Here is a 14,655-nt window from a genome sequence, read left to right as displayed (position 1 = left end):
TGGCATACGCATTGTGCGGACGGAGGCTCCTGTCCATAAGATGTTGAAATCACATCACTGGAGCCCCAAACAAACCAAATGGATGGGTGAGAAATTGGTGTAACTCTTAGGCACCAAAACCACCAGGCTGCTCCAGTCACTGTGGAACTCCTTGATTCTTCTCATGTCGAGTATATCCTTGAACTCATACCATGAGGTAAATGATGGGGCGGCTGCATACCACCACCCCTGGGGGAGTCTAAATGAGGTTCAGGAAATTCCCCTTGCAACATGGCAACCTGTCAGAGATGGTCTCCACAAAGGACTGGGGTGGACTGAGCCGGGGTTTTTAATATCACCTCTGGTCTCAGCTCCTCTCTCTCTCTCTCTGGACCCACTTCCTGCTTCCACACACACTTATATGCTGTGCATGTTAGTAAACTTAATGAAATTTCCCTATATATAAGTGCTCACGTTGTGCAAGAACTCACTTACACTTATGTCTGTCACTATATTATAATAAAGTGAGTAGTTTTAAGTGTTGGGTCGTAGTGTGTGTGATTTGAGACACAGCCACTGTCGTATCAGTTGTGTGAGAGCAGAAATAAACGGGACTGTACTATTTCTCCCACCAGGGGGCGCCACTCACTCATAGCTAAATATCTAGACAACCTTTATATGCATTTTTAATTCTGGTTAGGGAGGTCATTCTTTATTTTTTTAAAAAAAAAAAAGTACAATACATTTCTCAGTGCTTTAGTAATGAGCATAACAGAAGCAAAAAGACAGGACAGCAATTTTTTTTGTTTGTTTTGTTTTTTTAGTGGTGGGAATTCCAGCTCTTTTCAGTGAGTCATATCATTTGATTCAGCTCACTAATAAGTGTCGACTCTTTCGACTCTTTCTCTAAACCGACAAAGTCTGCGATATTTTCCATCAGAAAAAATATACTAATTGTTCTGTGAATTGTTCTGTTCTAATTGACAAAACATTACTTTGTGTTGCATTTAGTCTGCTTTCTACGCTCACCAAAAAGAACCGATTCAATGAGCCGACTCATTCACAAACGACACATTACCCATATATGGTCAATGCCAGCAAAGAAAACAGGACTTTCTATAGATATTATTAACATCTTTTTACTGTCACTAAAAGAAAAGAAAAGAAAGAAGTATTTGTATTATAAGTGGAGTATTTCCTGGTGATGTTTCTCAGAGGTGAGGGACCTCAGAGAGATGTTAGAGAAAGCAGACTCAGTGTATTCATTAGCACTCACAGGTGGACATCATAAACTCAACACACCTTCCTGACTCAGTACCTGTGTCCGCCTTGCTTACACGCTATTTAGCAAATAATTGCACTTTTCGGATTGGTTTGGACCTGGTGGGAAAACTTATGTCCCTATTTTGCCATCTGTAACTTTATTCTGCTCTAAAAGGAGCTTATTTTTCAGTCATTTGAGTCATGGACGGTAAATACTACAGTTTGTTACTACAATTAACACTAACGCGGCTAATACTGACAGCACCGCTTAGCTAGCTTCTCACTCTTTCTTTCTCCCTTTTTTTTTAAAGACAGATTATGATCAGTGTACATACACATTTAAGGTGGTAATGTGTAGTAAATAATGATTTGTAGCATTTACAGAGTAAATTCATTCTTTTCTGTGTTAAATTATTTAGATTTCAGTGTGAAGCTCTAACAAATATGAGCTCAGCCGGTGGTATCGTGGAATCTCGCGATATTTTGGTGTAGAAAATGATTTTTTTTTTTTTTTTTTTTTTAGCACATTGCTAACACACTGATTTAGCCAGCATTTATGATAAACAGAAGTAATTAAAAGTTATGAGTTAACAGGGTTTGAAAAGTGTCCTGGATTTAATATATAGGCAGTATAGGTGTTAAATATTATAAGAGATAAACACATTTTTATGTGTGAAATTTATAAAAGTCCTTGAAGGAAAAAAAATTCTGGGACATTTTGTGGTTTTAGCTGGCATCATTGGCTGGTCTGGCTTTAGAGGGGATTTGGATACTTGCAGGCTGGTTCTAGCTCATCAGGTTGTTCATACTGCTCTGGGCTGGTCAGGTTTGTTTGATTTGATGGTATTAGTGGTTTTGGATACCTACTGGCTGGTTGGGTTGACTACCCTGGTTGGTAAAGCTGGTTCTAATTGGTCAGACTTGTTTGATTTTATGGTGTCTGAGGGGTTTGGACACATACAGCCTGGTTCTAGCTGGTCAGGCTTATTTAGTGTGATGATATTAGAGGAGTTTTGGACACTTACAGGTTGGGTCTTGCAGGTACAGTTCACTAGTCTGGTTGGTAAGGCTGGTTGTAGCAAGTTAGGCTTGTTTGATTTGATGGTGTTTGAGGGGTTTTGGACACATACAGGCTGGTTCTAGCTGGATAGGTTGGTCAGACTGCTTTGGGCTGGTCAGGTTTGTTTGATTTGATGGTATTAGTGGTTTTGGATACCTACTGGCTGGTTGGGTTGACCACCCTGGTTGGTAAGGGTAGTTCTAGCTGGTCAGGCTCATTCTGGCTGGTCAGGCTTGTTTAGTGTGATGATATTAGAAGGGTTTTGGACACTTACAGGTTGGGACGTGCAGGTCCAGCTGACTAGTCTGGTTGGTAAAGCAAGTCAGGCTTGTTTAATGTGATGGTGTTTGAGGGGGTTTGGACACCTACAGGCTGGTCCTAACTAGTCAGGTTGGTCAGCCTGGATGGCCAGGCTACTTCTAGCTAGTTAGTCTACTTCTGTCCAGTCAGGTTTGTTTGGTCTGATGGTATTAGGGGTTTTGGTCATCTGCAGGCTGGTTCAAGCTGGTCATGTTGACTAGCCTCATTGGTGAGGTGGGTTCCTGCTGGTCAGGCTTGTTTAGTTTAATGGTATTAGAGGGGTATTGGACATTTACAGGTTAGTTCTTGCTGGTCCAGTTGTCTAGTTTGTTTGGTCAGGCTGGCTCTAGCTTGTCAGGCTTGTTTGATTTGATGGGGTTTCATGGATTATGGACACCTGCAGGCTGGTTCAAACTGGATGTCAGTCTCGTTTGGGCTGGTTAGTCTTGTTTGATTTGATCTTATCAGAGGGGTTTTGGACACTTACAGGCTGGTTCTAGCTGGCCAGCCTGTTTCTACCAAATAACCAACTACTCCTTGTCAGGCTGAGAGGCAAATTGGGCATCCAGCTAGCCCAGGCTGGGAGAACGTAACCATTTTAGACCAGCTAAGCATATTACGGTGGTCTAAGCTGGGGTTTATGTTTTTCAAACCAGGGATAAGGGTAAGAAAAACAAACTTGAGCTCCACAAAACATTATTCAGATGTAACCAAGGGCTGGGAAATATGATGTAACTTATGAAGATGATATATCACAGTATGCTTTTGTAAGAGTATCACAGGTATTTTTAGTACTTGTATAACAGTTTTTTTGCTAGATAATTAAACATTCCTCTATTTTTATGTGCTAAATATGTTATTTCTACAGAAAAAAAAAAGAAATCACTGAAACCATAGAATCATTGTTTTTCATTTTTTGTTCAAGTGTGGTGTTGTGTATTATAAAAATGGTTAGAAGTTTTGTTTTGCCTTACATCCCAGCTTAAAGAAAAATTTTGTGTCTGTGCAACAGAGCCAAGCAAACCCTCGCAGCCCACAGCAGGTGAACGTTCCGGCAGTCATCCCAGGCCATTCTTCTATGTTCAACCAGCGGTGCAGCCATGTTATACGTATCAGTGGCACATGAATCATCCTTACAGCCAGCACGGCTTCCCTGGGTCTGGTAAGTCATGGCAAAACATGATGGATGTGAAGATATTTAGTAAGGAAACGTCCCTACAAAGTGCATTAACACACGTTTACCATCTGGGGCACATTATTTCAACACTAACCTGCTGGTGGATTTGAAGGTTCATTATGCTTTACACATTACGAAAGAAACAACCACCTGAATTACTTGCATATTAATTGTTGTAATTAACATGTGATCTTCAGTGACATCCAAGATTTATTTCACAATGTTGGGTAGTGTACTCTTTCTCCTCTATCAATCACAGCGACACTAGCCAATCATGGCCGTGAGCTCATGAAGGTCGAAGGGGCAAATAGTGTTGCGTGAGCAGCAGTTCGAAAAAGATGCGGTCAGCTGGCTTCACGTGTCTCAAGTGATAGCTTTCGCCCTTCCTTGATGGTAGCTGTCCTGTGAAAGGGGAGAGCTACCTGATGGGTGGGAGATGGCCAAGAATAAATCAGGGAAAAAAATCCACAAAAAAAGGACGCAGTGTCTCCAGCAGCATCTGGGATTTTTTTCCCCACCATGTTCACCCTGGATTGGCCACCGGTAGTGATCTGACTCTAAACAATCTGAGTGGTATAGCGGTATAGCAGATAGTGATGTGCAGCCCGCGGCTCTGAAAGCACACGTTTACACACCGCTGAACGTGACACATGCCACAGTTCAAGGACTTTAATTTTAGCTTTTAAGGACAACAAAAGACGCAGAAGTGGTAGGAGTGGGTCTCTCGCACACCTCTACACTTCATACATAGTGATATCACAGTCATTAAAGCAAGAAAAAAAATGTTCACAGCATAGTCTCACACACTGTGCAGTTCACTGTAGAAATGGCCTGATCCGATCTGAAAGATTTTCAGACTAATAAAGTACATTTATCCTGATTTTTTTTTTTCTTTTTAGTGTCTATCTGCATCTCCTAACCATTTGCCTTACAGTTATTTCCACTGCCCGACTCGTCACATCTCCGCAATGGCAGCGAGTGAAGGTTTTAGTCCACTAGTCTATGCATCTCAAATATACAGTATTTGAGGCTTAAATGACTCATTGAACTCATTGTTTTTTTTTTTATATTTAATCGTAGAGATGACTCTTAGCCAGCCTGTTAGAACGTGTTTTCTAAACGTGGTTTCTGATGATTTCTGTCATTTACTTCCCCAGCCTTCCATTTTGGTCGTCCCTACATGCTCCCTTATTCCTACCTGCAGTATCCAGGTTACGTCATGCCTCACGCTGCCATGCAACCCGTGGATTACCGCAGGATACACGAGAGAAACTTTCCGCACGCCCCCGGATGTGATGCTTCTCTCCGACAGTACCAACACGGCCAAGCCGTTCAGAGAGAGACGACGTGTGTAGGAGCCCAAACGGACCCGAGCGAAGCCTTAAATAAACTCATTGAATGTTTGGATCAACTGCGTGCCAGCGACAGTTCCCAAACCTCAGGAAGTCTGTCACCTTTAATGAAGGAACCAAAGTGTGAGGAAGAAAGTGGACCCATGGGAAAGAAGCTGAGTAGCAAATCCAACATGGCGGTCGATGATAGAGATACGAGTTGTAGTCGTGTCGAACACGTCACTCAAGAGGAGGACTCATCTCTGGCTTCAGGGAAGGAGGAGGAGGAAGAAGAAGAAGAAAAGAATGAGATAGTGTACCGAGACTGCTCAGAGAGTCACTCAGACTCACAAAGTGGTAGTTGTCAAGAGAAAAACCAGGATGAGAAGGTCCAAGATGGAGAGGTGGTACAAACCAATGAGGAGATAGAGTGGGATGGTTGTATCGCCAGTCGACCTTCATCCCAGTCCTCTCCTGCACGTTCTTCTTTAACCAGAAAAGCAGACGATCAAAGAATCCAGAAACCACAAGATTTTTCGTGCTGTATCCTCCACTTGCCGTTTGAGAAGGTGCTGTCTTCTGGCGTTTATGGAGCCAGCATTAGTCCTCCATCGCTTGGGTCTCCGTTAAATTACACTTATCGTCCTCCTCAGCTAGCTCACGAGCGTGTCAGCGTCTTAAGTCCGTCCCTGGATGAGCTCTCGTCTCACGATGAGCTTCTCTCCACCGATTTAGACGACATTGACCTGTTTCCAACTCGAATCTACACCAGAGGGAAACTCGCCGAGGTCACGTCCAGGAGATGCCACGGTTCCGATCTGTGCTTGCTCTATCCGAAGAGACTGACGTGCGCTACGTGCGGATCGCACACCTTCAAAGAGCTGAGCAGGATCAAAACGTGCCATTATGATGACGTGGAAGATTCAGACGAGGTCGAGGGCGAACGTCGTCTCCGAAACACAGTGGGGGGGAAGGGTCACGCACCCAGGAAAACACACACTCTGTTAAAACACAAACTCAGGGCCGTGCATCACCGAGAGAAGGCGGAAAGTCAGCACGAGTCCTCACGTTCTGAACATTTATGCTGTGAGTCATGCACATGCTCAACAGAGAAGAGCGCCAGAGCAGTTAACGCTCGCCCAGGTAAAGCTAATTCCGAGTGGATTTGTGGGAATGTAAGGGTTCTTAGATGTTAACGAAGCAGCTCATAGCTTGCTCACACATCAAGCAGACTTAAAAATACAAATAATGTTCTCATGGTGCATTCTGTAGCATGCATACGGTCAACAATGTTGATGGCACAGCAGAGTTTAGCTCAGTTTTGCAGGAGTATAAAGAAAAAAAAAAACAGCCACATGTCCTTCCTGGTTGATTAAAAGGGATTAAATTAGATTTCAGGCTATATACTATACTATATTATACTATCCTAAAATTACTATAGTCTGACTTCCTCATTTTTTTTTTTTTTTTTTTTTTTTTTTTTTGACCCAGTGATGCACACCTTGACCAGATTTCAGATTTGGACTGAGAGGAATCTGTAGTACAGGAAATCTAAAAATTCTCAGCACTGATGGATCAAAATGGACGATTTTTAGCTCGTAACGTCTCGCTAATGATCGATTTGCGTCTCCTCGTTTTGCAGAGCGACGGTGCAGAGCGACTTCAGATCAGCTGCTGAGGGACGGTGTTGGAGTGAGCACCAGAGCAAAAGCATGCAGAGCTCAACCCTTACCACAGCGACCACGTAAATGAGACGTTTACCCTACTATTTCATCTTCAATTTAAAGAATTTAATATTACACACACACACACCAGGGTTTCCGTTAGCCGGTAAATAATTTCAAATTAAATTTCAAATAAAAATATTCACTTAAAGGAGTATTCATAGTGAGGAACACGTTGCGATCACAGAGACATATGATCCTGGTCCAGCTGCTAAAGACACACACACTAATAGTCTTGTATATTAGTCACATAACCGTTAGATCATGTGATGAGTAAGCTGGATTGGGTGTGGTGTGGAGGGGGGAAAAAAAAAAAGTCTTCATTGTGTGTGTATGTTTTCTACAGAAAGACTGGGGCAGAGAAAAGCTCGCTTTAAACCACCGGTGTGTCAGGGCTCCAGGAATGAGGAAGATGATGCTAATGATGAGGAGGAAGAGGAAGAGCAGGAAGCGCTTCAGTACCACAGGACAAAAGGCGGGTGTGATTCCCACACTGTGTTTTTCTTCCTGATTATTATTATTATTATTTATTATTATTATTATTTCCATAAAGCTTGTTTTTTTTTTTTTTTGTAAAAAATACTGCACAAGCTATGTTTAAAAAGAAAATGTGGAATAATTTGTATATATTTCTATTTTTTTGGTATTTTCTAGATGCACACTGCACGTTCTTCCGACAAATCCCACCTTAATTTAGTGCTCTCTCAATCTTCTGTTCCTGTTTACTCCCAGTTTTTTTTTATTTTTATATTTTTATTTTTAGATAGAAATTGCTACACTATTTCTTCTTGTCTGAGAGTTTATCGTACAGAGACGTCTTTCTCACGTGCTTTTGTAGAGAATTTTAGTGAAAGCTGCAGTGTGGACCTTTGGCTTTTACATTTATAAAGGAAAATTTATACTGTTTCCTTTCGTTCTTTCTTTCCTTCCTTATGTACTTATTTATAGGTTTAGTTAAGGCTTTCTTTCTTTCTCTCCTTATTTACTTGATTTTATTTATTCTTTCTTTCCTTCTCTTAATTCACTTATTTAGTTTAGACTTTATTTATTTATTTATTTATTTATTTTAGTCTTTATTAATGAATGAATTAATTGTTTTAGTCTTTCTTTCTTTCTTAACTTTTTATATCCACTGTAAGTATTCACACCCCTTTTAAAATGAAATATAAAAAAAAAAAAAAACCTTTCTTGTTTTTTTTTTACATCACAAAAACCTGCAATGTTAACAGGGGTGTGTAAACTTTTTTAATATCCACTGTACATATTTATTTTAGTATTTCTTTCTTTTTCATCTTTCTTTCTGTCTTTCTTAGCAATATTCTCTCTCTCTCTCTCTCTCTCTCTCTCTCTCTCTCTCTCCCTCTCCCTCTCCCTCTCTCTCTCTGTGTGTGTGTGCCTGTCAGCAGGTCCTAGCTCTCTCTGTAATTTGCAGTAATTTCCAATCCCTTACGTTGTGATGTAAAGTCGATGCATTTCTCCTTCTTTTACAGGAACCGCTAAAAGAGGAGGGGCGCGATGCTAAACGTCACTAAAGTTCACGTCATCTTCCAGCGAATGCACGTGTTATTTTTGTGTTTTGGATTTGAAGAAAGCGAGTTCTGGGTTGCACAGTCGCCATGGTTACAGTTCACCGTATTAAATCTCCCTGCACCTTCTGCACCTGTGTTCGTATCAAACCCTCTTTTTCTCAGCCGCTTTATTTCGCCACTGTCCCTGGAGGTGAAGTGCTTCAAAATGAGCATCACGACTAATAATAATAATAATAATAATAATGTGTCTGGATTCTCTGTACATATTCCAATAAAGTGTTTGTATGGGTGACACTGATGATTCTCACTTTTAATTTGCATATTTTGTTCATAGCTTATACAAATGCAGTATATTATGCATAAGAGAACAGAAAAGGGCAAAACAGTAAACAAATTAAACAATGCTAATAAAACAGATTCTCTAGACACTCAGAAATAAAGGTACCAAACGGTACTTTTCCGTGTTGCTGGGGTTGATACCATCAAGGGGACCTTTAGTATCTTCTTTTCACCTGTGAAGGTGCATGTGGTGTAGCTTTAATTAGCTGTTAGATTGAAAGGTAAAAGATTTAAAGGTATCTAAGATCTAATTATGTACCCTAAATTAGTTTTTAAGGTATAAAGATGTGCCACCTAGCAACAAGGAAAAGCACAGTTTGGTATCTTTATTTCTGAGAGTCTATCGACTGGGGAGTACCATCTTTATCCATGCGACATTCCAGAAAAAGTAGTTCAGAAACTTCTGCAGCTCCATATTGCCTCATCTGAAATATCTAGGAAAATCTTTTGCACTATAAATACAAATACAAATAGCACTGTCAGTATCCCTACTTTTAACAACAGACTCAGTCACAAAACAGATTTACAGAAACGTGGATGTAGATTTAGATCCCTAATGAGCAAGCCAGAGGCGCCAGTGGAGAGAAAAAACCTCCCTGAGATGACAAGAGGAGGAAACCTTGAGAGGAAATGGACGTAAAAGGGAACCTGTCCTCATCTGTGTGACACCGGATAGTGCGATTATATAAAACATTACAGTATACAGGTGTAGAAGAGTGAAGACGAACAGCACTGAGTGTGTTTACAGGATGTTCAGGATGAACAGATTGTGAATAAGAGTCCTGGGATGAGCACAAGACAGTCTTTATGATTATAGCAGCAGCTCTTAGGGACAAATCTACAGTTTCCAGGTGATAGTACTCACCTGAGATTATTTCTCATCTACTATTACAAGATATTTTTGCCTGCAAATTATTTACGTGCTACTTATTTGTCTAGACAAAAATCATACTTCACTCTGCTGAACTAAATCACGTGATTATTTATGATTTCTTGAAAATAATTAATATCCAGAATCTGTTTTAGACACTCACACTTTGTTGCACCATTAAACCATTAATATGCTGAACTCTCATTTTAAAATAGTTCAGCACATCAATGGTGCAAGTTCAAATTAAACAGAATTTAAAATCTATCTAAAAGAAATTTCAATAAGAGTTTCATCAAGAACTTAAGGAGCAAACCTTTTTAAATAAGTGACTAAAAGTGTAATTTCCCCCAATGATTTTAGGAACTGTGTGTCAAAAGGTAAATTTCCTAAAAACGAGTAAAACACAATAATTTCACTGCTTAAATACTTCCTGTTGCAGTCTACAAAGAAAATGTAGGCCTTGTTGATTGGCTGGAATGTGGCTGCATTCAATTCTGAGCTCGACCAATCACAGGGCTTGCTTGGAGCCAATCACTGCCACGGCCTCATTTATTTAAACTCAGGCGACGAAGCCATTTTGGGTGTTTTTCTTTGTTCAAGACGCAATATATTTTGTGAGTATGACCATGGTGATTTTTTTTTTTTTATTTTTTTTTTTTTATTTATTTCAAAAAAAAAAAAAAAAAAAACACATTTACTTTATTTTTCCACTTTATTCTAGTATTTCTTCTAGCAGCTTTGCTAACTAATGTCAACAGCTAACAGTTTGTTTCCATTTTCCTCAGTTTTCCTCTCTTGCCTCTTGAAGATAAAGCTGAAGATATGGTTGTTGCAGCTTCCCAGAATCCACCTGGAGTTGAAACTCATGCTCAAAGCATTCCTCCTGGGATGACACCAGCGCAGGGTTCACGACATCCAGGTCCTAGTTCCTACAGAGGACCCAACCCGAATCACCTGGACCGTCAACAGCAAGGCAACTGGCCCTTTTTCTACGTTCAACCCTCACAGCCTTACATGCCATGCCAGTGGCCCATGCCGATGCCTTATGTTCCCTATGGAGGCTTCCCTGGGTTGGGTAGGTGGTCTGGTCTAAGTTTGGTTACACTTTGAGGTTTTCTTTTGTATGTTTATTACAGAGCTTTTATACTGCAAATACTGATCTGGCTAGCTAGTCTAGCTCCTTCAGCTAGCTAATGGCTTACATGTACATGTTTCTGCAGGTTGGATGTTGAGCTGTGACATGCTGGTATCTCTACAGGTGTTGGCTTGCATAATTTGCAGATTGTTCTCATGCTGTTTCCTTTAAAGTGTTTAAAACTGAAGATATCTGATCAATTGGGCCAGGGATACTCATCTCTCCAGCTGAAATAAAGCATTTGGTGGCTGGAATGTAGACTTTTGGAAGGAAGCAGCTTTGTTTTGATTGGCTCTGGGAATTGAATCATTTAACTTGCATGTACTGTATTAAGTGGCTTAGTGTTTTTTGGGGTTACATGCATAATTTTTTTTATTCCAACAGTGATGAATAAATGTTAAACCCTAGTAAAAGTGCTATGATTTAATTATTCACAAAAGTACCCTTACAGTGAGCTATGCACTCAAGTACTGTAATGAGTACATGTAGTTTGTTGCATTGCATTGCCTGCTTTAGACAATGTAACATGATTAGTATATGTTTGTCTATCATGGGAGTTACTGGTGAATAATCTTCTCTTGTTAATAAAACTGAGCCCCTGAGCAAAAGAAGAAAAACAACTGCATTTCCTAAATGGTCCTGTCAATATGGCCAAATGTATCCTTAAAGCTAGCTCCGGTTCTTTAGCCTGAAAATGAAATTTTAATCTGTGCTTTCTTTGTCCAAGGTTATGGCATGGTGTTGCCACCCTTCCCTCCTGCTTCATATGTAGAAGCTCCCGGCTACATCCTTCCCCACACCCAGCTGCACATGGTCGACTACAGACGCATGATGACCCCCCATTTGGCGCCCACAATGGCATATCAAGCTCGCCGTTTCCGTTACCAGCACACGACACCATCTGGTCGTGTCATGGTCAGTTCAGAAGTTCAAACCGAGCCTGTGTGTACCGACTCACAACAACACGGCTGCAATGCTGTGACAAGCACCCAGAGCAGCTCTGAATCAGGAAGGAGTACTGACTCTACTAGTGTTCTCTCATCACCTAGACCAAATGAAGGCACATCTGCCTGTCCTGAAGAAAAGGGCTGCCCAATGTTGTCAAGCAAAATGGATGGAGAAATGGCCAGAATTGCTACTGTTCAAAATGGTATTCTCTTCCAAGCGGAGGAGGTGCGGATCGAGTGTAGTGGATCCCCTTCTGCAGTGAAGATCACACATTCCACGGAGACCACTGAGCTTGCCAGCAATGCTGATGGTGAGCTCTTGCAGTGTAATGTGGGATCTGCAGAAGATGTGGTCTTGAGGTGTTTCCAGCCTGTGCCATTTGGGGATGAGGAGGAAAGGAAAGGTACAAAAGACCTCAGCCATTTGGAGGACCCTTGCCCTGATATTCTAATGGTTTCTTGCCCCTCAAATGGTTCGGTAAGCCCACTAGAAGGATCAATTGTTGCACCTGTTGAACCAGTCAACAGCACATTGGTTGTTCAAGGGGATCCCAGCTTGGTAAAAAGTGCTCAGGATATCTGTGGGAACCCCAAGAACATTCACTTCAAAATCTTGCGATTACCTCTTGACCTGCAGTGCTTGGATGAGTTGAGGCAGATGGAGGCCTCCATCTGGTCTGTAGAGTCTTTGATGCCTTATGTGCCTACTGCTGAGTGGATGATGCAAAATAGCCTGGTGACCCCTGGGAAACCATCCCTTGCCACAGTAATGGAGGTTCCTGCTGAGGATCCTCTACAATCAAATCAATCTCCAGCAGATGCACCACCATCTATGTTGAAAGCTGGATCAGTGATTGAACTTGATGGCCAAGACTCGATGACCTCACTTGAATCCCTTCCACCATTCCTTCCTTCAGCCAGCAGACTAGCAGACTTTGGTAATGCATATTACAATAAACTATCCTCTAATGTGCAGATCAGCAACCCTGGTAACTGGGCGAAGGGGCAACCTGAAGCCCATCAGGACAGCAAAGTCCAGTCTGGACACCAAAGTCCCAGTTCTACTCCTAAGAAATTGAAAGAGGAGATGACCAACCAGAGTGTTATGATCTCTGGGGTTAGCCTTTCTGATAAGGCGCATAGCTCGGCTCATTTGTTTCCCGAGTCACCTCTCAAACACAAAGTACGCATGTGTAAAAGCTGTTCAGTGAAACGCAGTGCAGACATCTGCTCTGGTAGTCCAAGCAGCAAGGCTGGCTGCATGAAACGGCACAAGGTTTCTCGTACTCATTTAACGGGGGATAAGGTCAAGGTTCCGTTGTGTGCCAAGTGCATGCGTGATCCTGAGAAAAAAGCTAGGTGCAAAGTGGCTGCTATTACAGCCAACCCTGAGTTGAACAACACGAACAATGAAACGAGTGAAGTGTCAGAAAATGATGTATATCCTTCAAAAATGTGCTCAAAAAAGTTGTTCAGTATTCAAAATCCCCATTCGGGCAAACATTTGGAGAAATGCCCAATGTCCCACCAGTCCAAGCTGAGAGAGCAGAATTGCTCATGTGAGGATATGAGAGCTTCACATTCCACTTCAGCATGGAACAGTAATGGACATAGCCAGCATGATGACCTAACTTGGGAGAGAAATGAGGAAAACCTGGCTCTTTCTGTGATGGAGAGATGGAGGGATACGGAGCAGAGATTCATTGGTGGTAGGAAGGTTTCAAATTGATCTCCATACCTCTTGTAGGGCTTTGCTTTTTTTTTTTTAAAAGGTCTTTGCTAATCTCATTTGCTGTTCTTACTGTAGAGAAATCATGGAGAGGAAGTATGCAAGTGTCCGATAGCGAGAGTACCAAAAGTGGAGGAAAGATGAGGACCCGCAATAAACAAAAACAATGTACACAATCACTAGGTAAGTGAAGATCATGTATGGTAACCTGGTAGGGACCATCCTGGATCTTGTAAGCTTGATGAATCAGTCTTTGGTGATTGCTATTGGTGTAACTGGGGGTAATTTGAAAGTTGAGCTTCAGGACTGAATACATCATGCATATCTTGCATAATGAACATTTTACATAATCATAGTTACCATACAAAAAAGGAGACGTGTTTAACATTTGCAGAAGGAGTCTCCTGTGTTAGCACTTTGTAACGGGTAAAGCTTTAAGTTTTCCAACACAGGAAAGTCTTCAGGACTGAAGGCTTTGTGGTTTCTTGGTAACAAGCTGCATTTTCTTGTCTTATTGTAAATGGATAAGGGTTTCTTTAAATTGTAATCATTGGCAAGTTGCTGTGGTGTAAGAGGAATAAAACTTATTCTTTACTTAATGTATTCCATGTTTTTTTTTTTTTTTTTTTTCTTCTCTCCCCAGAAGTTCACAGAAGAGACACGAGATACTGATGACACTATTTGCACAGTGACTAAATGGACAAGGGCATGTTTTAAGATCACGTTTTAAATGCCACAAGTAATTTTTTCCCCACTTCCTTTAAAAAAAAGAAAATCACAGCTCACTATTTTATACAGTGATTGAATAAAGCACTTTTGATGTTTTCCTTATTCTTTGGTTTTGTGAGGTTTTTGCATACTACTTTTCACTTGTCCTGTTTATTTGTGCAGGGATTGAAGTAATTAACGAGTCATGAACTTTCACTGGCATTACTTTTGGTAGCTAGCATAAGTGAATGAAGAAAAGATGCTAGTTTAGTGTTGTACTATTAATTATTGTTCACAAGCTCTTCAAATGGCTACTATGATTAAAGCCAAAACTAACTTCAACAGGTTCATGTTCTTAAAGGTTTTAATCTAGCTCTATAAGATAAAGGCTATTTTTTTTTTGCTATACTTTATTACTATTGGCCTCTTATGTAGTATGAACAGCCTGATTGCCTAGAGGCACTCAGGATTGTGCTGTAGCTGTAATTGTGATGGGATTGTGGTCCAGTGTTTTGATTTGGTTCCATGGTTCAGGCTGTTATAGGGTGCCCACTTGTGGTTTG

At 41.0% G+C, this 14,655-nt stretch overlaps 2 protein-coding genes across 4 annotated transcripts; both read left to right on the top strand.

Annotated features, from left to right (window-relative positions):
* The first annotated feature begins 1,248 nt into the window (after positions 1–1,248).
* LOC113534974 (bucky ball) lies at positions 1,249–8,655 on the top strand. Of its 2 annotated transcripts, none has more exons than XM_026928000.3 (6): positions 1,249–1,450; positions 3,615–3,764; positions 4,937–6,253; positions 6,753–6,854; positions 7,181–7,309; positions 8,325–8,655. In XM_026928000.3, exons 1-6 carry the CDS (start codon positions 1,444–1,446, stop codon positions 8,354–8,356), a joined length of 1,737 nt encoding a protein of 578 aa, XP_026783801.3. In that variant the 5' UTR covers positions 1,249–1,443; the 3' UTR covers positions 8,357–8,655. The 2 variants fall into 2 exon arrangements, with proteins under 2 accessions (XP_026783801.3, XP_034165282.2); XM_034309391.2 differs by lacking the exon at positions 1,249–1,450 and adding an exon at positions 2,032–3,266.
* Positions 8,656–10,125: 1,470 nt separating this feature from the next.
* Positions 10,126–14,215, top strand: buc2l (bucky ball 2-like). Of its 2 annotated transcripts, none has more exons than XM_026928003.3 (5): positions 10,126–10,187; positions 10,359–10,648; positions 11,436–13,364; positions 13,463–13,567; positions 14,031–14,215. In XM_026928003.3, exons 2-5 carry the CDS (start codon positions 10,396–10,398, stop codon positions 14,054–14,056), a joined length of 2,313 nt encoding a protein of 770 aa, XP_026783804.3. In that variant the 5' UTR covers positions 10,126–10,187; positions 10,359–10,395; the 3' UTR covers positions 14,057–14,215. The 2 variants fall into 2 exon arrangements, with proteins under 2 accessions (XP_026783804.3, XP_026783803.3); XM_026928002.3 differs by having other exon boundaries at positions 14,028–14,215.
* Positions 14,216–14,655: the final 440 nt, after the last annotated feature.

Source organism: Pangasianodon hypophthalmus, chromosome 12, assembly GCF_027358585.1.
Source record: "Pangasianodon hypophthalmus isolate fPanHyp1 chromosome 12, fPanHyp1.pri, whole genome shotgun sequence".
Classification (NCBI taxonomy): Eukaryota; Metazoa; Chordata; class Actinopteri; order Siluriformes; family Pangasiidae; genus Pangasianodon; species Pangasianodon hypophthalmus.
Note: the sequence above shows the minus strand (reverse complement) of the source record. Positions and strands in the feature narration are given on the sequence as shown.